This window comes from Eurosta solidaginis, chromosome 2 (genome assembly GCF_040869045.1).
Source record: "Eurosta solidaginis isolate ZX-2024a chromosome 2, ASM4086904v1, whole genome shotgun sequence".
NCBI classification, from domain to species: domain Eukaryota; kingdom Metazoa; phylum Arthropoda; class Insecta; order Diptera; family Tephritidae; genus Eurosta; species Eurosta solidaginis.
The window spans coordinates 33,515,848-33,540,488 of NC_090320.1; the positions used below are offsets into that span (position 1 = coordinate 33,515,848).

At 38.8% G+C, this 24,641-nt stretch overlaps 1 protein-coding gene across 2 annotated transcripts in view; it reads left to right on the top strand.

The window, feature by feature from the left end:
- Positions 1-24,641, top strand: part of Tsp (Thrombospondin) — a 72,477-nt gene that overhangs the window by 10,256 nt on the left and 37,580 nt on the right. For both annotated transcript variants that reach the window (XM_067764929.1, XM_067764928.1), the window contains exons 2-6: positions 15,016-15,141; positions 15,210-15,276; positions 15,334-15,655; positions 18,539-18,668; positions 18,868-18,999. In XM_067764929.1, coding sequence (XP_067621030.1) covers positions 15,066-15,141; positions 15,210-15,276; positions 15,334-15,655; positions 18,539-18,668; positions 18,868-18,999 — 727 coding nt within the window. In that variant the 5' untranslated portion in view covers positions 15,016-15,065. The remainder of the gene's footprint in view (positions 1-15,015; positions 15,142-15,209; positions 15,277-15,333; positions 15,656-18,538; positions 18,669-18,867; positions 19,000-24,641) is intronic.

Sequence of the window (24,641 nt, forward strand, 5' to 3'; positions counted from 1 at the left end):
TGATAGTTACACTTGTATCAACAGCACGGACATCTGATTTAGATGTATTTAAATTAACTTATAAAAGCCTGTGTCTATTTCAGAACCACCCACAACTGAACTAGTTAAGAACGCATTCAAAAGTTCTGCAAAGAAGGGCAGTTGCCAGTTTGTAGGTTATGAAAATGTTAAAAGGTCAGGGGGCAGAATCAAAAGTTGTACCATCTTTTAATGCGTTAGTTAGTTCGGAACTAGTGCGTTTTTCTGCAGGGTAGTATACCACAAGACACAACAGGTGTTGCCTGACTGCGCATCTGTTTCCAACATCTTAGTAGGAGAATCCGTTCCGCTCAGTTACCTTGCGATGGTATGATCGGCGTTGGTTTGAGAATCAGCCATCTCAAAAATCTGCTGCTCTCACTGAATGTGACTTGTGTATATTCCTGTTTCGGTTTATAACAATCTTTGCTCATGACGGGCGAATCCATAATGTAAGCGTAAGGTAGGTGTAAGCGTGGTCTTTGAAAGTGGTATGAAATATGTGGGAATACAGAATGTAAGGAAACGAAGGGAGAGGAGAGATGAGAAGTCAAAACCGAGGCTAAACCCCAAGCCGGAACCGAAACGTTATTATTTTGTTATTCAAATGTTAACGGTTTGTTATTGATGAGTTATCATCAATGATATTATCCATTTGTCAGCGAAGTGTTTTAAATTTGTTATCGATAACAAAGGCTATCAATGAGCCACCGATTTTTTATCGACGAGTTATCGGTTTTTATCGAAAATTTATTAATTTATTATCGAAAAAATATCGATTACGTATCGATATGCTATCAAAAAGTTACCAATTTGTTATCGAAAAGCTGTTGACGAGCTACCAGTTGGTTATAGAAATTTATCGATTTATTATTAAAAATATAGCGATGTTATCGAAAAATTTTCTATTTATTATCAAAAAATTATCGATATATTATTCAAATATATTTCGAAGTTATTGATATGTTATAAAAATTTTTTGATATTTTATCGAAAAATTGTGGGTTTCTTATCGAAGTTTTACAAATTTATCATCGACTTGTTTGAAATTTTTTTGCCTTGAATTCATCGGCCGTAAAGCTCCAAATCAGCACATATAAAACTGATATTTTGGCCCAATTTTAATAAATTATCGACTTATTGTCAAAAAATGATCAAAAAATAATCGATTTTTCATCAGAGTGCTACCAATTTTTCATTGGTATGTTATATATTTTGCCATTAATGCCTCATTAGTTTGCTATGAAACATATACCGATTAATCTTCAATATAATATCGATGACACATCTGTATCACGTCGATAGCAAGCCGTTAAGAAACCAATAAGATGCCTATGACTCGGCGTTCGCTAGTTCGCTATAGACAATAAGCCGATAATAAAACAAAAGGTCGTCCCTATCGGTTGTTACCGGTAAGAAGCTTACGAAGCTCTTCTCAAAAATAGCGAATTTATTCGTTTCTTGTAAAGAATTTGAGGTTTAACTTTAACCCATGCGCGAGCTTTAATTAAGTAAAAAACGTTAGTTTCCTAGATGTACACTTGTATGTCTCCACAACGAACTATATATCCGCTCGCTGGCGGTATATTCCCAAGAAGCGCTGAGAAGACACGTAGTACTCCCCCTGTTTTTATGGCATTTATGACATTCACGCAGATTATTGCTTTTTTAGTTGAAAATCGAACCGCTCTAGATAATACCCACCTCACTTTATCATATATATTATTTCTAATTGCTATTTTTATGCACGGGTCCCTTTTTCGCTCTTATTTGGAATCCAAATCTATAAATAAAGTGTTGGTTGTAAAGATGGGGGCTATTAGCGAGCTTTGGGCAATTTTGGTCGTAGCGCTTTTGTTTAGCTATATTTTATTAAAATAATTTGTTAGAAATAAACGATTGTGAGCGCACAATGAAATCTATTTATACTATGGCACTATTGTGAATATTTGCACTGCATTACCGGCAGTTGCTACCATACGCCAGATGGCAGTGCAAGTGTAAGTTTTAATTGATTGATAGAACAGCTGATTTCTGTTGATATTTGATAAGAGACTGTTGTATAGGTTGCGCAAGATCCCGTGCACATCTTTCCGGCTCGTAATACTTTAAAACAATTTCATCCAAACCAAACTGGACCCTTGCAACTCAGATCACTATAGGTTAGGTCAGGTTGAACTGGCCGGTCCATAAGGACCTCACATAGACTGAATGAGTTCGTAGTATTATCAGAAGTTTGTTTTAACGACCAAACAGAAAATCCCTATCAAAAACCAGGACCTATGTTATAAAATACCTCCGTCCTCTTGGCAAATACTAGAAGCTTCCTAGGACTTAAGCCACTTGCTGCTTCTAGATGTGACAGCTGTATCATCTTAATAGCTGGAGTATTAGCCTGGCAAGCGCAGGACATGACCACAAAATGAGCTCGATCGTTTCCTCCTCCAACCCGCACTTCCTCCATCTGCTATCACTGACCAAGCCAAATTTAAAGGCATGTGACGCCAGAAGGCAGTGTTCAGTCAGAATACCCGTCATGAGTCTACAGTCCTCTCTTTTTAATGATAGTCAAAGATTGTAAGACCTACACATAATCTTCGACACTTTAAAGCCCCGCGCTTGAACCCACGCCATTCCCGCCTGGTCGATCATGTGCACCTCTCGCCTTCGCTTAATCTCACCCAGCCTAATTGGGACGTCTACGGAGCAAGCTTCAATGGATGCGCCCTTTAGCAAATCACTATAACTTCCCCCACATTTTGGAACTCGAATATGCTAGAAAATTTTGGATTGTAATTTTATAAATTTCCTAATTAGTAAAGGGTTTCACTGTAGTGTATATAACTTTTTGGTATACCAATGAATGTTACATCTTCGGTGTTAATCCCATAATCTGCAGCTCGAATAAACAAAAGGATTATTTTCAGCATTTTCAACGCATGAAAGGATTCACTGAAGTCAATCGGTGTGAAAATGGAAGCTGCTTAAATTATAGAAAACACAATAAAAAAATTATAAAAGAACGCATTTAATCTTAAAATAGATTTCAAGGTCGCTTTGTAGACAAGTCATATATCATAACATCAGTGAAATAAGCGAAGAGACTACAAATATTAAAGACCTAAAAACATATCACACAATATATGCACACCACAAAGTCGTACAATTATTAGACAAAAATTTAAAAAAACAAATTTTGAAGGGATCCGATCTTTTGCGTCGACAGCTTAAATCACTTAAATTCGTTTGATTGACGCAATGAGAAATAAAAACAAACCCAAAACTGATAGATAGTTCCAAGATACCTACAAACATATATACAAATGGCTAAAGGGATCACCCACACTGGCGTCACAATCGTCAATGAATGTCTGATGTTGCTGCTGGCCTAGTCTGAACTTTAATAGGCAAATAATTGCTAGCAGAGCTGACTGTTGGCGGACAACTTTTTGGTGGGCAGTTTTATTTTCTCAAATGATCATATCACATCTATGAGCGATTATGTGTTTGTAAAAGTAATACTTTGATAATATTTTAATCACAACCGCACTTTGATTGATTTGCTGAATCTGTGTCATATTGTCTGCCTTCGTCTTATATTGTCAGCAAAGCAATTGAGACATACAAATTAGCAGGTCTTAGGGAGATTCTGATGAGATAAGATATCAATTGAATTCAGATGATATAAATTGTCGATTAATCTATGGGTACACTTGATGATAAAATAATATGAATTTGAAAAAACTGTATTGGGTTTAGAAAATATGATCTTTCAAATAATAATCTGGAGTATCATTTGTATGGAGGGTATTACAATAGGCAGCTGATGCGAACTTAATCTATAAAATGAGAGAAGGCAACATCCATATTCATAAAAATATATTTTCAGTTAATAACATACTGCAACGAATTTTGGAAAATTCCTGATAATTATACACCTTCTGCTAACATTCGAATCGCAGAACTGTTGAATAAATTTCTTCAGTATTGCAAAATGGTCTTTATTTAGACTACTTTGGGAGTAGTACTTCACAATTATACTTCACTAATAGCGTGTTTAAATCAAACGGATTGACTATCGCTTGCATCGCGTTGCTTTTATACTCTCAGTTAGACTTGTTCACCTATTTCTCCTAAGGTCTAGACTTTTTGAGAACATGCGTTCTGGAACAGTTGTATCTCATTCTTGGTTATTTAGCTGTATGCGTGTGTATATGTGAGTAACAACTTCTGTTCTTAGCTGATGACTACATATGTGTATGTGAGATAATCTCTTCAGTTCGAGCTGCTGGTTATATGTGTGGAATATTCTAAGTTGCCTTGTACATAAGTGTGGCTGCTTGCTGTTTTTGTTGTTGTGATTATCTATTAACAGCATAGTGATGCTAACATTAGCCACAGAACTTAGGAAAGTTGACAGAAACGCGCAACTGACCTTAAAAACATATCTATTTACATAAAAACCTTTTCACAAAGCAAACACCTTGTTGTTGTTATTGTGCTGCTAATAGTACTTCGCCCCATTCAATAGGTGCAACCAGTTACAAATCATCAAAGTCCTCTAGTGGGACTAGCAGTTTAAACAAGGCTGGACCATAGGAATCCTCAGTTAGAGGCGTAAGTTAAATATTACAGTTGAAAAGATGGTTGGTGTCAGGTGAGGATACATCGCATGTAGGGCGGACAAACGCTCTATAAGCTCTATACGCTCCCCCTTGATGTTCATTCCAGACCAGTAGAGAAAGAGCATAAAACATAATCCCAACTTACTTACTAGCTTAATTTGCGCTTAACCGTTTAAACGGTTATAACCGTCCAACATGGCGCGCCAGTCGCTTCTTCACTCTGCCAATTGGCGCCCATTGGTCACAACAAGAGAGTTTAAATCGTTTTCAACCTGGTCCTTTCAGCGGAGTGGGGGCCGGCCTCTTCCTCTGCTTCCATAGGCAGGTTCCGATAAAAAAAATACCTTCTTAACCGGAGCCTCGATGACAGCAGGTACTTCGTTTTGTCCTCATTCGCCATCAAACCCATCTTTACCGCTTCTTTTTCCAGTTTGGAGTAAGCAGCACTAACAGCGCGGGTGTTCAGGCCGATGATATCAATGTCATCAGCATATTCCAGCAAATACACGCTTTTATAGAATATTGTTCCAGTGCGGTTAAGTTCTGCAGTTAGTATAATTTTCTCCAGCATCAAATTAAAGAAATCGCACGATAGGGGGTCACCCTGTCTGAAACCTCGTTTAGTTTCGAACGGCTCGGAGAGATCCTTCCCAATTCTGACTGAGCTGACGGTGTTGCTCAACGTCATTTTGCCCAGCCGTATACGTTTTGCGGGGAAACCAAATTCAGACATAGCGGCATATAGGCTGCTCCTTTTCGTGCTGTCGAAGGCGGCTTTAAAGTCGACGAAGAGGTGATGTGTGTCGATTCTCTTTTCACGGGTTTTTTCCAAGATTTGGCGTATTGTGAAAATCTGGTCGATGGTAGATTTACCAGGTCTGAAGCCGCACTGATAAGGTCCAATCAGCCGGTTCAGGTGGGCTTCAATCTTTCGCACAATACACTTGAAAGGACCTTATATGCGATATTAAGAAGGCTGATTCCACGATAGTTAGTGCATTTTGCAGTATCCCCCTTCTTGTGGACTGGGCAAAGAACACTTAGATGCACTGCATGCACTCGTCCGACCATATTTTTCTAAGAAGCTGTTGCATGCGCCTTACCAACTCCTCGCCGCCGTACTTGAATAGCTCCGCAGGCAATCCATCAGCGCCCACGGCCTTGTTGTTTTTCAATCTGGTTATTGCTATTCTAACTTCGTCATAATCGGGCGGGGGGGACATATATTCCATCATCATCGATTGCGGGATCGGCTTCCTCATCTCTGCGCGGTGAATCGCTGCCTCTATTTAGGAGAGCAGAGAAGTGTTCCCTCCATAATCTAAGCACTCTCTGGACATCAGTTACAAGGTCGCCGTTTTCGTTCCTACAGGAGTTTGCCCCGGTCTTAAAACCTTCCGTCTGTCGCCGTATTTTTTGGTAAAATTTTCGAGCGTTATTCCTGGTGGCTAGCAGCTGAAGCTCCTCGCACTCACGCCTTTCTTCTTCTGCTTTTTTCTTCCTGGAAAGGCGTATCGCTTCCCTTTTCAACTCACGATAGCGTTCACAGACTCCTCTTGTCGCGCTCGCTTTTAACGTAGCCCTGTAGGCAGCGTCTTTTCTTTCGGTTGCAACGCGGCATTCTTCATCGTACCAGTTATTTTTTCGTGGCCGCCAGTAACCAATTTTTTCCTCGGCGGCGGTACGAAGTGCTTTGGAGATATGCTCCCACTGCTCCTGTATTCCTTTAGGATGAGTTGTGCTCTCAGAGAGCAGGTGTGAGAGTCGAGTTGCGAAATCATTGGCAGCCTGTTGTGATTGAAGCTTTTCGACGTCTAGCTTTCCTTGTGTTTTTTGTTCCTTGGTTTTAGCCGCGCTCGTATGTGCGTTCTAATTGCTCATAAAAAGTGTCTTTCACCTCATCGTCTTTCTCCTCTGTCGGCGCATGGGCGCAGATGAATGATATATTAAAAAAATGTTGCTTTTATTCGGATAGCGGCGAGACGCTCGTCCACAGGCGTGAACGTCAGAACTTGGCGACGAAGTCTCTCTCCCACCACGAATCCGACGCCGAAAATGCCATTATTCGTATGGCCACTCCAGTATATGTCACAATTTTTGATTTTCTTTTTTCCTTGCTTCGTCCAACGCATTTCTCGGATGGCGGTGATGTCAGATTTTACTTTGACGAGGACATCAACCAGCCGGGCATCTGCACCAATCCCATTCAGGGAGCGGACGTTCCAGATGCATGCCCTCAATTCATTGTCCTTCAAACGTTTGCCATGGTCGTCAATGAACACTTACGATTTAAATCGGCGGGCATGCACTTGTCCGACAATATTTTACAAAGAAGCTGATGCATGCGCCTTACCAACTCCTCGCCGCTGTATTTGAATAGATCCGCCGGCAATCCATCAGCGACCGCGGCCTTGTTGTTTTTTAATCTGATTATTGCTATTTTGACTTCGTCATAATCGAGTGGGGGACATTTATTCCATCATCATCGATTGTGGAATCTGGTTCGTCCCAACTACCAAAATCCCGAAATGCAAAATATTGAATAACATACAAACTCTGCCAAGTCTCCAACATTCACAATCCACCGAAAAATTACGACGTTATCTAAAACCAATTTCCTTATAGTTTCAGTAGGCGATGTCCCCTTTATGCATATGTTCTATTGATATTGAAAATGTTGCTGGTTTGTGTCTAATATGGGATTTTCCGGTTTGGTCGTCAAATAAATTCTGGTAACACTATGGACTCATTGAGTATAGGTGAGGCCCGGTTGCGCCATCATCAGTATTCAGTTTCGTTCTGATCTGTTGTTGTCATTTGTCTCGTATTTATAGTTCCTAGGTACAAGAGCAGGTATTGTCAAAATTGATGCTTGTATATATTTATGTGTATGTGCTGTGTGTTCATTCAGAACCGAGGGTGGTTTATACTGATGGCGACAGGTAAAAGTAAGTAATTCTAGTCGTTTGACCTTCTTTATGGGTGTGTTGCTTTGGTGCGTTTAATGTTTTGTGTTTATTTGTTGTTGTGTGTTTGTCTGTTGTACCTGTGTGATTACTTTGTTTCTCGTAAACAAGTTTTAAAGGTTAAAATATTGTTTCAGAAATTCTGTTTATCTGTTCGTTTATTATTCTACCGTCGATTGTTTTCTGTTTGTAGATTTCCATGTTTTCGGTGACGTTCAGACGTCGGCCTTTTGCTTTTATGCGAAGAACCCTAACTTTTTTATTGATGTTTACTGGGGAACATTCATTTTCGACCATGTGATTCGTGAAGTTAGACTCTGGTATAATGTTTGGATTCCGTGCTTTTTTTGTTGTAATCTCTAATGTGTTCATAAATTAAACTCAAAAGGCAAAATCTAAATTAATTCGGTAGTAAGTAAGTAAGTAAGTAAATTGGATTTTCGATGAGATTTCTATTGCCAATTTGGCTAAAATTTAATATCTTCTTAATTTTTAGAAAAATATATTTATTTATTTACTTGCTAAGAAAAATATAATAATTTTATGCAAAATCATAAAAAACAGGAGAACGCAGCTATTTTCCTCAATTTAGTAATGCTCATAGTCAGATACCAATCTGTACATATGTATTTACCACATTCGTATTTATTTTAACTAATAAATTAACCAACATGTTTATAGTTTCTTCTATAACTGTTTTTTAATTTTATTTGTGCTTTCATCGAGCTCTCGTTCAAAATTTCTATGTATGTGTGTATCCATAAAAGGTTGCCTTTGTTTGTGTTGCAGGTATTTGACTTAATTTTATACATTTTCACTTGTTATTGTAAAACTTTTTATATTTGTTTTTTTTTTTATACCCAGCTGTACTTGTATAGCAGTTGGTTGTCAGGTATAAAGGGATCGAGATAACATAAATATAGACTTTCATATATCAAAATCATCAGTATCGAAAAATAAATTGACTAAGCCATGTCCGTCCGCCTATCCGTCAGTTAACACGATAACTTAAGCAAATATTGAGATAGCTTCATCAAATTCTGTATACGGGCTTATTTGGAACCAGAATAGATTGGTATTGAAAAAGAACGAAATCGGAAGATAACCACGCCCACTTTTTCGATATCGAAAATTTAGAGAAATAGAAAAAATTTGATAATTCAAAAACGAATACCGCTAAGCTAGTGAAATTTGGTAGGTGGATTCGTTTTATGACACAAAACGTAAATTCCAAAAAATGTTGCAATATAGGCGTGGCACCACCCACATTTAGAAGAAAAAAATTTGGAAGTTTAACAAGCCGTAAGTCAAAAGCCGTTAAAGATATTACATTGAAATTCGGCAGAGACTAAGATCTAAACTTAACCTTAACAAAGTTTGCAATAACTCTATGATATTTAACTACATTTGACTGATATTCTACCGCAGTAGTGAAATGGTTGAGCTAAGAACAAAACTTTAAAAAAGTTTTGAAAATAGGCGTGTTTCGCCCCTTTCTTTGTTACTCTTCCCAAATTACTTTTAATGCCATAAGTCGAACAAAAATCTCCCAATCCGAACGAAATTTGGCATAAACATTTTTTTCATAGCTACAATTGTTTCCTCTGGAAATGAGCGAAATCGCCTATATCGCATTTTCATAATAGCTCTGAAAATGTGTGTCTGTAAAATTCGAAAAGCTATGTTTCGTTAACGAAAGAAGCTATATAAAAACGATTTTTCCTGAATATTAAGCCATCAAAACAAAATTCATTTACATAAATAGATTAAATAATTGTTGTTATTTGTGGTGGTACATACTTTATGTTGTCTCTAGAGTACGATAGCATCCAAGTTTAAAGAGAAATTGTATTTAGGCATGGTTAAGCAAATCGATGGAAAACCACTCTCACTTTCACATATCTCCGCAGCAAAATGAGGTAATGAAAGTAAGAAATCATCCTAAATTTATGTCTACGCCAATTCTTTAAATAAAACTGATTGATCATCGCTTGCATTCCGCTGCTTTTATACTCTCCGTTAGACTCGTTTACCTATTTCTCCTAAGGTATATACTTTTCATGAATATGCCTTCTGGAACAGTTGTATATCATGCTTCGTTATTTAGCTATATGCGCGGGTATGTATGAGTAAAAACTTCCGCTCTTAGCTGATGACTACATATGTGTATGTGAGATAATCTCTTCACTTCGGGCTGCTGGTTATGTGTGTGAAATATTCTTCCTTGCCTTGTCCATAAGTGTGGCTGCTTGCTTTAATGTGCAAGTAAATAAGTGTAGCTGCTTGCTTTTTTTGTTGTTGTGATTACTTGCTAACATCATAGTGATGCTAATATTCGCCCCAATACCATCTGCTTGATACCCATATCGTCACCTTAATTGCTTCTTTTGAACGAAAATGAGTTCAGAATAGAACCATATATGTATTACTGCGCAGCCTTATAACACTATTAACCACACAAAGCAAACAACAAGAGCGTTTGAAGTGCACAGCAGAGTATGTTATGTTCGGCTTCACCCGAACTTAGACTTTCTTACTTGTTTTTGATAAACAATTTTTTGCCGCATATTTTTTTTATCTCTCAAATTCGATTAGAAATCTATGCGTAGGCGCTTTAAGGTATTTCCGCGTGAATTGTGAAGCTGGTATTACACATACGCACACTGAGCGTGCGCAAACGCTCAAAGCAAAACAGTACCTCTTCGTATTTGAGTGTAAACAAGTTGTGAGAATCGATTATTGTTAACTTGGACTTACTTGTACATATGTATGTATATTTGTATATTTATTGTGTGATGTATGAGATTTTGCGGTTTTTAGCGCATAAACCTCAAAAGGGATAATGACTTAGATAATTTTGTTTTGTTGAACCCTTTATTTATAACATTTCTCTCTCTCGCTAATGATCAGAGCGGAAGTGATTTGCAATCTGAAAAATTATCACTGTGCAGGATAGGAAGGTAGAAGGGTTCCAGTCATGTCGCCTAAGTAGCTATAAAAAAGTCTAGTTATTGTTAGAATGGATGTGTACACTAACCTGGGTCGATTTATTAACCTATATCCCGCCATCGATTTTTCAATAGGTTTTGGGCTCAGGAAAAAAAAGTTCCACTAAGCATACCCAAAAAAATAATTTTCGAGCCTGCAAAATTTGAGTTTTTTTACTTTTTTTTCTTTGATTTTTAAGGTTTTTTTCATGACCTACTTAAAAAAATTTCATTTGATTTTAAAATTTTCATGTATACCCTGTCCGACTCAAAATTGTCCGCTAAAAACTTTGGCGATAACAGTTTTTTGAAAAAAAAAAAATTATTTTTTGGGTTTATTTTTCGCCATTTTTTTAAGGGTTTCTTCAGAAACGTGCAAAAGTGTTGCCGATGAAAACGAATTTGTCTTATAGTTCCTATCCCACTTAAAATTGTGCGATAAAAATGTTGGCATTAACATTTTTTTTTGTTTTTGGGACTTGTTTTGGTCGAAATCGACTTTTTTCATTTTCAAGGCTCCAAATCATTTTTTGGCGGCCACCGTGGTGTGATGGTAGCGTGCTCCGCCTACCACACCGTATGCCCTGGGTCCACACCCCGGACAAAGCAACATCAAAATTTTAGAAATAAGGTTTTTCAATTAGAAGAAATTTTTCTAAAAGGGGTTGCCCCTCGACAGTGTTTGGCAGGCGCTCCGGGTGTATTTCTGCCATGAAAAGGTCTCAGTGAAAACTCATCTGCCTTGCAGATGCCGTTCGGAGTCGGCATAAAACATGTAGGTCCCGTCCGGCCAATTTGTAGGGAAAATCAAGAGGAGCACGATGCTAATTGGAAGAGAAGCTCGGCCTTAGATCTCTTCGGAGGTTATCGCGCCTCACATTTATTTTTTTTTTATAATTTTGTATGTATATGTTTCCGTTAGACCCACCAATAAGTATACCAAAATGATCAGGGGACGAGCTGAGTTGGTTTAGCCATGTCCGTCTGTCCGTCCGTCCGTCCGTCCGTCTGTTTCTTTGAACGCAAACTAGTCCCTCAGTTTTTGAGATATCTTGATGAAATTTGGTAAGTAGGCATATTTTGGTGAGGGATTTGACATTTGTCGGAATCGACCGGATCGGACCACTATAGCATATACCTCCCATACAATCGATTGCTCAATAAGAGGGGTTTCGCCATTTCTGTCCCATTTCTGCCTCATTTTAACAGACTGTAACATCAAATTTTCCCACAAGCTTACGTAGCCGTTTGTAAACTTACAATTTTTCTCTAATACCAACTACAAAAACCATTGTATAAAGCAACACGAGCAAAGCTCGCTAATTAAATACATAAATTTTTTCACCAAAACACTCCTCAAACCCCAATTTGAGTCGGACAGGGTATACATGAAAATTTTAAAATCAAATGAAAATTTTTTAAGTAGGTCACGAAAAAAACCTTAAAAATCAAAGAAAAAAAGTCAAAAAACTCAAATATTGCAGGCTCGAAAATTATTTTTTGAGTATGCTTAGTGGAACTTTTTTTCCTGAGCCCAAAACCTATCGAAAAATCGATGGCGGGATATAGGTTAACTTTCGTCCATGCAAATCAACCCAGCTTAGTGTACACAGATGGTCCCAAAGTAGTAGAAGGAGTAGGGTCTGCGGTATACTGTGCTGATCCGGAAATAAACAGATACCAAAAGCTGACAGATCACTGTAGCGGTTTCCAAGCTGAAGTATTAGTCGTAACCAAAGCAGTAGAAACATTGGAAGAGAATAGCTTATACTGCAGCCATGTTAACTTTTATATTGACAGCCAAGCAGCAATTAAGACAATAATCTCGCATAGCACAGCATTTAAAAGTGTGTTAGAGTGTAAGCAAATCCCTGTAAAGAATCGGGACGGGAAAAGCATACATCTATATTGAGTCCCAAGGCATATGGGAATAGATGGGAATGAAAAAGCGGATGAACTAGCTTAAAAGAGCGCATTCCTTGAAGCTTGCTCCGTAGACATCCCAATTAGATTGGGCGAGATTAAGAGAAAGCGAGAGGTGCACATGAACGTCCAAGCGGGAAAGACGTGGGTACAAGCGCGGGTTTGTAAAGTGTCGAAGATTATGTGTAGGTCTTACAACCTTAGACTAACAAAGTTGCTTCTGTCATTAAAAAGTGAGGACTCTAGACTCATGATGGGTATTCTGACCGGACACTGCCTTCAGCTTTTAAATTAGGCCTAGTCAGTGAAAGCAGATGTAGGAAGTGCGGCGTGCACATTTTGTGCTCGTGCCCTGCGCTTGCCAGGCTAAGACTTCAGCTGTTAAGAGTGATACAGTTTCAGATCTAGGAGCAGAAAGTGGCATAAGTCCTCGAAAGTTTCTAGTATTTGCCAAGAAGACGGAGTTATTTTATAACGTAGGCCCTGGTTTTTTGACAGGATGTTTCAGTTTGGTCATTAAATAAACTTCTACATAACACTACAGACTCATTCAGTCTATGTGAGCTTCGCATGGATCGGCCAATTCAACCTTACCTAACCTAGAATGAAGAATTTTTGGAATTTTAGATTAACTTCGAAAATGTTTCGTTAACTATGTTTCAAATGAACTTCTAGCCAGAGCCGGGTACTTATATAGAAAAAGCTACACATTCACCCTTGTTGTAATGACCTAACAGCTTTTTACTTGGAATTCAGATAAATTTCGGAAATGTTACGTGTCCTGTCTTCAAAAGGAACTTCTAGCCAAAGCCGGGTACCTACATACCTACATAGAATGCTTCACAGTCTCCACTATTGTAATGATCTAACAGCTTCATTTTAAATTTAAATTTCCTTTCCATGGCCTAATTATGATTGCATTTATATGCCAACAGCACAAAAAGGTATTCCAGAGAACTTTTATCTCGAACAGTTCAAGAGCCATCTTATCATCTCTCGACACCGTTCATGGTTCCCACCCTTACATGAGGACAGGTATGATGACCGATTTTTAAAGCGTGATTTTTGTTCGTCGAGAGAGGAATCTACTCTACAATTGCCTATTGAGTATACTCAATCCAAAGTAGTACATATTGGCAGGAGTTATTCCCCGTTTGATTTCAAAGCTGGCATTATTTAAGCTGTTAACGATGGTTTGTAGATAAATGAAACGCTTCACAGTCTCGAATTTATATCCGTCAACACTGAGCTAGATGCCAAGATACAAATGCGCTGATTCTTTCTTTGATGACAGTAAGCACTTCGTCTTGTCCGCATTTACCGCACGACCCACATTTACTATTTACGTAATCCACAGAAGACAGAACTCGCGGCGCGTTTGTTAAAGCAAATAACATCAATATCAACAGCATGCATACGTCAGTAATTGTACGCTTTTATAATAGATTCTCATCACGGTTTACTTCTGCTGCTAAAATTATCTTCTACAGCATTAGATTGAAGTCGGGTTCTGGAACGTGTTTTTCGTCATCGGCGTTGCGATTAGGGTATCGGTTTTGTCTTCTCTTTCGTCAGCTAGCAATGAGGAGAGGAACGCTTCTTCACAACTAAATTTCTTATTGTAATGATTTCATACTGTAACGAATTTTGGGGAGTTCCTGATAATTATGCACCTTTTGCTAACGTTCGAATCGCTGAAATGTCGAATAAATAACTCCAATATTCAGTATTGCAAAATGGTATTTTTGAAGACTACTTTGGGAGTAGTACAATTATATATCACTAATAGCGTGTTTAAATCAAACTGATTACTCAGCTTGCTCTGCTTTTATACTCTCAGTTACCTGGTTCGCCCATTTCTGATAAGGTCTACAAGTTTCACGAGCATGCCTTCTAGAACAGTTGTATCTCATGCTTGCTTATTTAGCTGTTTACATGTATATCTGTAGTTTATGCTTTTCCATATGCGTGTGTATGTGTTGTAACAATTTCTGCTCTTAGCTGCCGGCTACATATATGTATGTGAAATAAGATCTCTGCTTCATACTGCTGGTTATGTGTATAGAATATTCTTCGTTGCCTTGTACATAAGTGTGGCTGCATGCTTTAATATGTACATGTACAGAAATGTGGCTGCTTGCTGTTTTTGTTATTGTGATTAATTAATAACAGCATAGTGATGCTAATATTCACCACAATACTGTCTCTGAGAAGCAAACCGTTTCCTTTATTATTGCTTTGAGAATACGAATCATCGAACATAAGTATAACTAGACTTGCCTTGAGAAAAGGGCGCGTTTCAACTACGGAACATGTACGTTGATATGACGCAATACTTGACAACTTTTATTGACGTTTTCCGTATCAGCCGGCTTAATCTTAACTGAATTATCAATTCTCGTGTAACTATATTTAAAACTACTTAGATAATTGACTGGCTTTCTTATAAGCTTTCTTTAAGAATTATGTAATAAAAATATTTTTGTTTATCTTTAGGTGAAGCATTGATCTACTAAAACTTCGTATATAAAAATTCATAAAAAAACATGAATTGGCTGCATTTCGTGACGATAGCAGCCTTTATGGGTATTAGTGGCGTGAATACCCTCTCCCTAGATCCAGGTTCGTTGCACAAATACAAATCACAAAATCACAGTAAAATCACTCATTTCTCACACTTTATGTTCCAGTGGCCTCAACTGAGCTAGAACAGTATATTAAAAAAGGTGATTGCGTAATATCAATGCGCCATATACGGTAAGTTCTCGAACAAAAGAGAAGCAATATTTTTATTTCCTCACTTTATCCGAGCAGTCCACGCCGCAAATTACACATATCCATCGAAGCGCTCTTCATGATCGATTTCCCAACACTGAAACATAAATTATCATTTTTCCTCGATCGCATGAATCAGCGCGTTACATTGGATGTGACAGCGAATGGTGCCACCGAATCGAAACATTTTGAATTACCCAGCACCACAAGTGAGACGAGTACAATACGTTCATTAGCTTTGCATTTTCATAAGAATCGTATAGCAATGTTGGTGGATTGTAAGGAGAGTGCGACGCAAGAACTGGATATCAGCTTAACGGAATTGTATGCACAAATGGAAACAGATCCTGTTATCAAATTGGTAAGTAAGCTAGATAAAGCGAACAATACAAATATTTAGACAAAAAATTATATTTTCTCAAAATTATATTACGTTATGTTACAATTTATTGTTAATTTATGATATGCTATGTTAAGTTACGTTTCAGTACAGTTATGTTGCGTTATCTTATGTTAAGTTATGTAACTTTGTGTATTTTTATGTTTATGAGGTTATCTTGGGTAATACATTATGTTTGGCTATGCAACGTTATGCTCCGTTGTTTTCTGTTGCCTTATGTTATGTGAAACTTTGCTCCCTATGATATAAGTTATATTTTGTATTGTTAAATTATGTTTTCTTAATCTATGTTATGCCATTTGTTGGAGTTATGTTATGTTTATTCCACAGATGACATTTAACGATTAATCAGAAAAAGCGATTCGGGATCATTCCGAGACTTTTTTGAGATCACTTGGGGATTGTTTTAGGTACTACTTCGAGATCAGCTTGGGAATGTGTTAGAAAACATTTCAGGATTACTTGCACGATTATTTCGGGATAATTTATGGACTATTTTGAGGTCGTTATAGAATCATCTTTGATCAATCCGGAGCCATTTCGATGTGTAAGGGATTATTTTGGAACTATTTTGAAACCAATGAGGAGTGTTCGGAAAGATTAATTTATGAATACGAAAAATTATTGGGCAGTTATTATTATGGGGTTTTTCGGCATATTGTTGGTTTATTATCGACAAGTTATCGCCTTGGTATCGATAACACCTGTTTTTGAAGAAATGTTGGCATATAATCGGTGAAATAAAGTTATCAATTTGTTATAGGAATATTTTGATTTTTTATAAAATTATTATCGATGTGTTATTGACAAAATATCGATTTCTTAGCGAAAATATATCGATATTTAATCGAAAAAAATCGATTTTTTGAAAAAGTATCGACGTATTATCGAAAAAGATATCGATTTGTTATCGGATTTTTCTGATAACACAACGATAATATTTTGATCACTTGGGGATTGTTTTAGGTACTACTTCGAGATCAGCTTGGGAATGTGTTAGAAAACATTTCAGGATTACTTGCACGATTATTTCGGGATAATTTATGGACTATTTTGAGGTCGTTATAGAATCATCTTTGATCAATCCGGAGCCATTTCGATGTGTAAGGGATTATTTTGGAACTATTTTGAAACCAATGAGGAGTGTTCGGAAAGATTAATTTATGAATACGAAAAATTATTGGGCAGTTATTATTATGGGGTTTTTCGGCATATTGTTGGTTTATTATCGACAAGTTATCGCCTTGGTATCGATAACACCTGTTTTTGAAGAAATGTTGGCATATAATCGGTGAAATAAAGTTATCAATTTGTTATAGGAATATTTTGATTTTTTATAAAATTATTATCGATGTGTTATTGACAAAATATCGATTTCTTAGCGAAAATATATCGATATTTAATCGAAAAAAAATCGATTTTTTGAAAAAGTATCGACGTATTATCGAAAAAGATATCGATTTGTTATCGGATTTTTCTGATAACACAACGATAATATTTTGATAATAAATCAATATTTTTTCGAAAACAAATGGATGACAAATCGATAACTTTAACGTTTACTATCGATAACAAATTCATTATTCATAACAATTCTTCTATAACAATAAGCTAACTCGCCGATAACAAGCCGATAACAAGAAATGTATCATACGCATCGAAAAATGCCGACCGGGTTTGCGCAAGAACACAAATTATTCACAGGTATGTTATTCGTTTATAAAGAGAAGAAAGGGGGGGAGGGGGGGGGGGGCAATGGCGCAATACGCCAGGTTTAAGACAATCTAAGTTACTGTTAGGAGGCTATAGTAAAATTCAATATGGGGCAATCATAGGCCTTTCAAAAAATAACCTGCCGATTTTGTGTTTGGTCAGCGGAGACTGCGGAACATATCCTGACAAAATGCAACGCAATCTCAAGACATAGAGCTAAGTTTTTTGGCTCGCCATGGCCAGAGCATTTCCATATTCAAACCCTCAAGCCAAGGAATGTACTAAGCATCAACAAGGAAGTCGGTTAGGATGAGGAGCTTTGAAGGAGATAAGATCGATGTTCGCAGTGCAATCCTTAACGGTTATCGATCAATCTATCTATTCCGTTACAGCTACTCTGTAAGCTTACATATATATACATACATCTTAAGAGAACGTGATTTATATGTAATCGATTACTCGGGTCCCCTGACCATTCCTTCTGTTTTGCTTGAAAACATCGTTCTCTGGCAGAAACCGAAACCATCAGTACCCGTATTTAACTGTTTTAATTGAAAATATCGGCCACCGTGGTGTGATGGTAGCGTGCTCCGCATACCACACCGGATGCCCTGGGTTCAAACCACGGGCAAAGCAATATCAAACATTTTAGAAATAAGGTTTTTCAATTAGAAGAAACTTTTTCTAAGCGGGGTCGCCCCTCGGCAGTGTTTGGCAAGCGCTCCGGGTGTATTTCTGCCATGAAAAGCTCTCAGTGAAAACTCATCTGCCTTGCAGATGCCGTTCGGAGTCGGCATAAAATCATGTAGGTCCCGTCCGGCCAATTTGTAGGAAAAATCAAGAGGAGCACGACGCAAATTGGAAGAGATGCTCGGCCTTAGATCTCTTCGGAGGTTATCGCGCCTTACATTTTTTAATTGAAAATATCGGTTTCGGGAACGGTTATAATTTAACGGTTATAATTTTATGTTATGTTATGTTATATTATGTTATGTTATATTATATTATGCTATGTTATGTTATATTATGTTATGTTATATTATGCTATGTTACGCTATACTATGCCTACCATTGTTTCTTCTGATGTTTTTAGATATTTTAATTGTATTTCTCTATTTATTATTCCTCCAGTTCAGAGAACGCAAATATCCTTTGTATTTTGATGGCCAACTCGAACCGGCATTGCAGCGCACCAATTGCCAAAAGGGCGTTCACAAACGTAACAAAGTACACGTGATGCGACCTCAAGTGGGAGAGCGAGGTAAATGGTCATCCGATACACCATATTTTGCTTTATTACAATTTTTTTTTATTTTTTTTTTCCCTTTTTGGATTATTTGCATTTGATTTGTGGGCGCATGTGCGTGCACTGATTTTTGCCATCACATATCTCTTTATATGTTAATTGCCCTGATTTGCATTAGTTCATCAATCACTTTCGTTTAATTTATATTCCTTAGAAAAGAATAAAAAACGCGATGTACGCAATTGGTACAACAATGATTCGAACGACAAACATCACGAGGAGGAACGCATTCCAATTGAGGTTGAACAGCGTGGCGACATTCCTGTTATGCATGGCGATTGTGAAGGTGGGTGTTTAAGTTCATATGTACATACATATGTATATATGAATGCCTGTATGTATAACTATAGCGCGACAGTAGACTTAAATTGTAGCCGACACAAACTTCCTTCTTCATTCATCATCATTAATTGTTACTAAGCCTTAACGATTTTGGCCGTTTCTAAACTAATCACGCCAGCTATCACTGTTTCGGGATAACGGACGCCAATCAGGAACACCAAGGAGGGTCAAGTCTTCCTCCAGCTGTCTCTCCCAACTCGATTAAGGTAGACTTAAGTACTTTCTTGGCCGGAGCGTCTTCGTCCATTCGCATAACATGACCTAACCAGCGAAGCCTTTGGGGTTTTATTCGCTGCACTATCGTCATATTTGCGTAAAGCTCATACAACTCATCATTATACCTCCTTCGATACTTGCCGTCGGCATCATGGACATGAGCATACATCTTCCGGAGAACTTGTCTCTCCTCGAACACCCCAAAAGCCAGCTCATCTTCTCTCGACACCGTCCATGATTCCGAGTCATACAACAGCCCAGGTATGAGGAGCCCACCGTTTGATTTGCTGACATTGGTTTTCTTCTTTGGTATTTTATATTAAACCACACTAGTTCTGAAGGGGTTGAGTTTTTATATGAGAAGGTGAGTAAAAGGTCAAGAGGAATAGGAGAAAGCAACGCGAAAAGGAAAGCGATGTGAAATAGGGACAGGTTGAAGAATAGTTGAATAGGAAAGGAGAGGTGGATTGCGGTTTAAATCAAAACCCCCACCATAGACCGTATCAAAAGCTTTTGATACGGTCAACCATGGCACGTTACTGCAAGACCTGGAAGGGTCTACCCTTCCCCATGTCTTAAAACGTGGACCGCAAATTATCTGGGTGGTCGGCACGCATCGTTGGAATTCAGAAACGAAACATCAAAACCAAGAAGAATTGAACAAGGGGTGCCACAGGGTGGTGTCCTGTCCCCACTTTTGTTTAACTTCTATATATCAAAGCTACCTTCGCCACCAGAAGGAGTTACTATCGTTTCCTACGCCGATGACTGCAAAATAATGGCCAGAGGCCCGGGCCCACATATCGATGAGCTTTGCAACAGAATAAACGGCTACCTCCCTGATTTCTCCACCTGACCTGGCATTATCACCGACTAAATCCTCTGCGACCTTATTTACAACATGGACGTCCCAAATGTCGACCATTTTGAACGCTACCGACTGTCCTACACCCCAAAATCTTGGGTGTGGCGTTTGATCAGTATCTACATTTTGGTGTGCACGCAGCCGCAATTGTACCGAAAATCCAGAGCCGTAATAAAATCCTCAAATCTCTTGCTGGCAGTAATTGGGGAAAAGACAAAGAAACGTTCATTACCACTTACAAAGCAATTGGCCAACCGATTGCATGCTACGCGTCCCCTATATGGTCGCCAAGCCTAAAAACTACTCACTGGAAGAAGCTACAGGTCTGCCAAAATACTGCTCTCAGAACCGCCACGGGATGTCTTCTCATGTCCTCAGAACACCATCTACATAAAGAGGCGAGAATACTCTCCATCAGAGAGAAATGAGATGCTAACCAAACAGTTCCTGCTGAATACCCAGAAACCTGGGCATCCCAACAGGCATCTGATTGATGAGCCAATACTGCCCAGGGGCTTAAGGAGTAATCTCCGTAAGCATTATGAGGAAATACGGCACCTGAGAACTCAGCCGTATGAATTCAAAAAACACAAGCAAGTCCTCAGGGAACTCCACAACCAGGCGTCGGACCTTTATGGCGGGAATTGCCCGGTAAATCCAGTACTCAAAGAACAGTACCAAAAACTTGCGGAAGAGGAACGCATACTCCCCAGGGAAACACGAGTCACTCTAGCTCAACTTCGATCTGAAAACTGTAACAGGTTAAACTCTTACCTATCCAGAATCAACCCCAAAATACAAAATGTATGCCCCGCTTGCAATGTGTCCCCACATGACACCAACCATCTCTTTAATTGTAATGTGGAACCAACGCCTCACACACCCCTCTCATTATGGTCCACCCCTGTTGAAACAGCAAGTTTCCTTGGACTCCCGTTAGAGGACATTGATTACAATTTGTGATCGGTCGCACCTATTGGATGGGGCGAAGCACTGCTACAACAACAACAACAGAGGAGAGGTGGAAGTGCCCGTGAATAAGCATAGCGAACGGGAGCAGAAACACGTAAGGCAAAGGGGGCAACATAGCTCCTCCATGAAGATGTTCAAAGACAGTAGTCTTAATTATTGCATCATGCGGATAATCCGCCAACGATACGAAACGCCTTAGCAATATGCCTTTTTAAGAACATCTGTTATGTCGTACCCATTGGATTTATCCCAGAGCTAAAGTTTATTGATCTTGTTGATTATTCGTGGCTTTAATAAGACGGCTGAGGCGATTTGACTGACTATATTTTTCCAATTTCCTGTAAAAGTTTTCAGATTGATGCATGCCGAGAGGAAGCGCAAAGAAATGCTCAGTGATGACTAAATCGCCCCCCCCCCCCCCCCCTAAAGTGATGCTTCACTGAGGTACCGTGGGCTGAGTGTACATGAACAGGTTTAGCCTGGTTTCATTGGGCCAGTTCAGGGCAGTGCGCTGCCTCAAACGAAATCGAAAAAAAGACTATGAGGACTTTACGAATAGAGCGCATTGGATGAGAGTCCCTTTCGGCAAAACGTTACCAACATCGATAACACTCAAATCTTAAAGGAAGGTATTTTTCGGTAATACAACAACAACTATGAGGATCGTTTCATGATTGAAAATCGTAACAATGTTCTAAGTAACTTACTGAGACTACTCATTCAGGTTTTTGTTAACTCGCCATTTTATGGCAGAATAAAAAAAGAAGTTCATTCAGTTGCGCAGCTGTGAGTGGGCGTAACTGGAGCAGTCGCATTTACGAGGCACATCTACTATAGCAATTTTTTTCTACGCAAGCAAAAGCACAATCACAACAACAAATGCTTTTGTCATTCATTCAGTGTCACTGTCACTGTCATTGCCACGCATTCAATGTTCATTTAAGCCAAAGTTGACAAATGCAGCTTAATGTTGGCTAAGTTGCATACATACATACACACATATATACATTTGGTTACAACAACAAAGCAACACCAAAGAACGACGACTATTTTGACTATTGTTAAAGCGCAACTCTGAGTTGAGCTTTGGTGTGGATTACATTAAGTTAAATTTAGAGCGCATTTGCAATATGAACTGGGATGCAGAAGCGTGGCTTAAATAGCTAGATGTTCGTATGTACGTGAGTATGTAAGCAGGAAATATTAGCTGAATTGTTTGTGTGATAGAAAAAACCAGGCATGCTTAACGAACGAAACGATATCATTTCGTTACGATAATCAACGTTAATAAACGAAACGAAGTGACTTCGTTTAATTGGCGTTCTTAACGTTAATAAACGAAACGAAATGACTTCGTTTCGTTTATTAACGTTGATTATCGTAACGAAATGATATCGTTTCGTTCGTTAAGCATGCCTGGAAAAAACTGTACGAGTGTACTTACATTAGTGAATCCATTCGATATTCAAAAGTCAAGCACACTCACCAATAGCACATACATACAGACATTCAACAGGCTTACGTGTATCAGTTTACTTCCCACGCTTGCTGAAATTGCATACTGAATACATATAAGAGTTCCATTTCAATAGATGAGTGTTTTCATTGCCGCTTCGTTGGGCGTGTGCGCAACTGCGTCATAGTATTGCGCACCGTCATGCCGTGGATTGGCTTATGGGTGATTCCACGCAGAGCAGTGACTTGTTAATACTATTTTTACTTTACTTTTTGACCCATTCGAGGTGCCCTGCTGCGGACTAAAACTGACTTCAAAATTAAAAATTGGTTTCTTTCTTTGATTTTCGTGGACTCTGCCAACTCCTTTTTGCTCATTTTAAAGAAATATTCTAATCTCTTATCGGCTCGATTCAGCATAGTTCCTACTCTCTTCGTACTCGAACTAGAAGCTGGGTGGACTAATTACATCCCTACTTAGTTTGCGCTTCAGACAATGTGAGATACAGGCTTGCGATATATGGGGGGTCCTTTTTTATACTTTTTAAATGGGAGAACGTAGGTCCCGTTTGTGCCCCATGCCTCAGAAACATATGAGCAATTTAAAACACGTTTTTTAATCTGAGAGTGTGGCATTACTTTCTTGCGAGTACACAAAATATAAGGGGTAGGCTACTAAGGCTATCTCCCTAGGCCGGATGCATGATTCCCCAGCAAAAAGAGTTACTATCCAATAGACGAATTAGTTTCTAGAGTAAACCGCTATCTTCCCAAATCTTTCTGGTTTCTTCAACTTGCTAGTACTTAGTGCCAATAAGAGGGCTAGGGATGGAAGTGGTCCTATACCTACGCAAAAGAGACCTAGAAAGAATTCACTGAATGAAGACAGTCAAGCCCACTACCTCATAAAAGGACTTTAAGCCAGGGCACGAGGGGAATCACAAGCGTCCGCCACTTACGCAGAAAAATTATCGAAATGAATGATCACGAGTAAGATATTATGAAACCCAGGGCGGTAGCAATCGTTATTTCGAAGGCTGGAAATGCTACGTATGCTGAGGTTAGGTTAGGTTGGGTGGTAGCTTCCCTTATAGGGGAAGCTCACTTGGACAACATGAATGTCCGTTGTGATACCACATATAATAAACTAAACTAACGGTGACGTAGATATAACTACTTAGAGAATCGTTGGGTAGCAACGATAAAGTTCCGAATGATCCCGATCTCAACCTTAGATAGCTTCTCGGGAGATATAAGTGAGAGCGGTTATCGGCATACAATAGTCCGTCCTGTCCGGGATAAAGTCGAAACTGGTAAGAAGGCTAGAGTGTCCGAAGTCATAAAGACCATAACCCATATCACGAAGCCTGGCCAACGACCGGGCCGCGCTGCTTTTCCCGCAATATCTACTGGATGTATGTTCAGCATGACATTCAGTGCCAAGGTAGGTGTTGTTCTCAGAGCGTCACTGATACCGATCAGCGCCGTCCGTTGCACTAACACTAACATTTTGGAGGTGCTCGCCGTGTCCACTGCTTTCCACCAGACCAGCACCCCATAGCTACGCATGCTTACATACTGCAAAAAGTGAGAAGTTGTGGCGAATTAGCAGAACGGCAGAAGGTGATTTGTTACTTCAACAACACAAAAAACAAGCAACTCAATTCAAACCACTGTCATGCTAGTTACAGAAGTGGTTTTGGTGAGCTCAAAGTTATGAGTTTGTACTAACCATTGGATATTAGCAAATAAATGCAAAGCCTTCCCTGAAATATTTAGGAGTAAACATTGACTCAAAACTATCTTTTAAGGAGCACTTCAGGGCGGTGGTAGAGAAAGTATCTAAAATTAGTAGAGCCCTAACGTGAAAAGTGCTCAACGTCAGCGGCCCAGGCGGAGATATCCGTCAGCTATATCCAACGTAACCAGCTCGAGGATATTATATGCAGTACCAGTATGGTACGGATCTAAAATGACACACCAAAAAGATATACTAGCAGCCTACCGTTGTTGTTATTGTTGTTGTTGTATTAACGATAAAGACACTCCCCGAAGGTTTTGTGAAGTGTTATCGATGT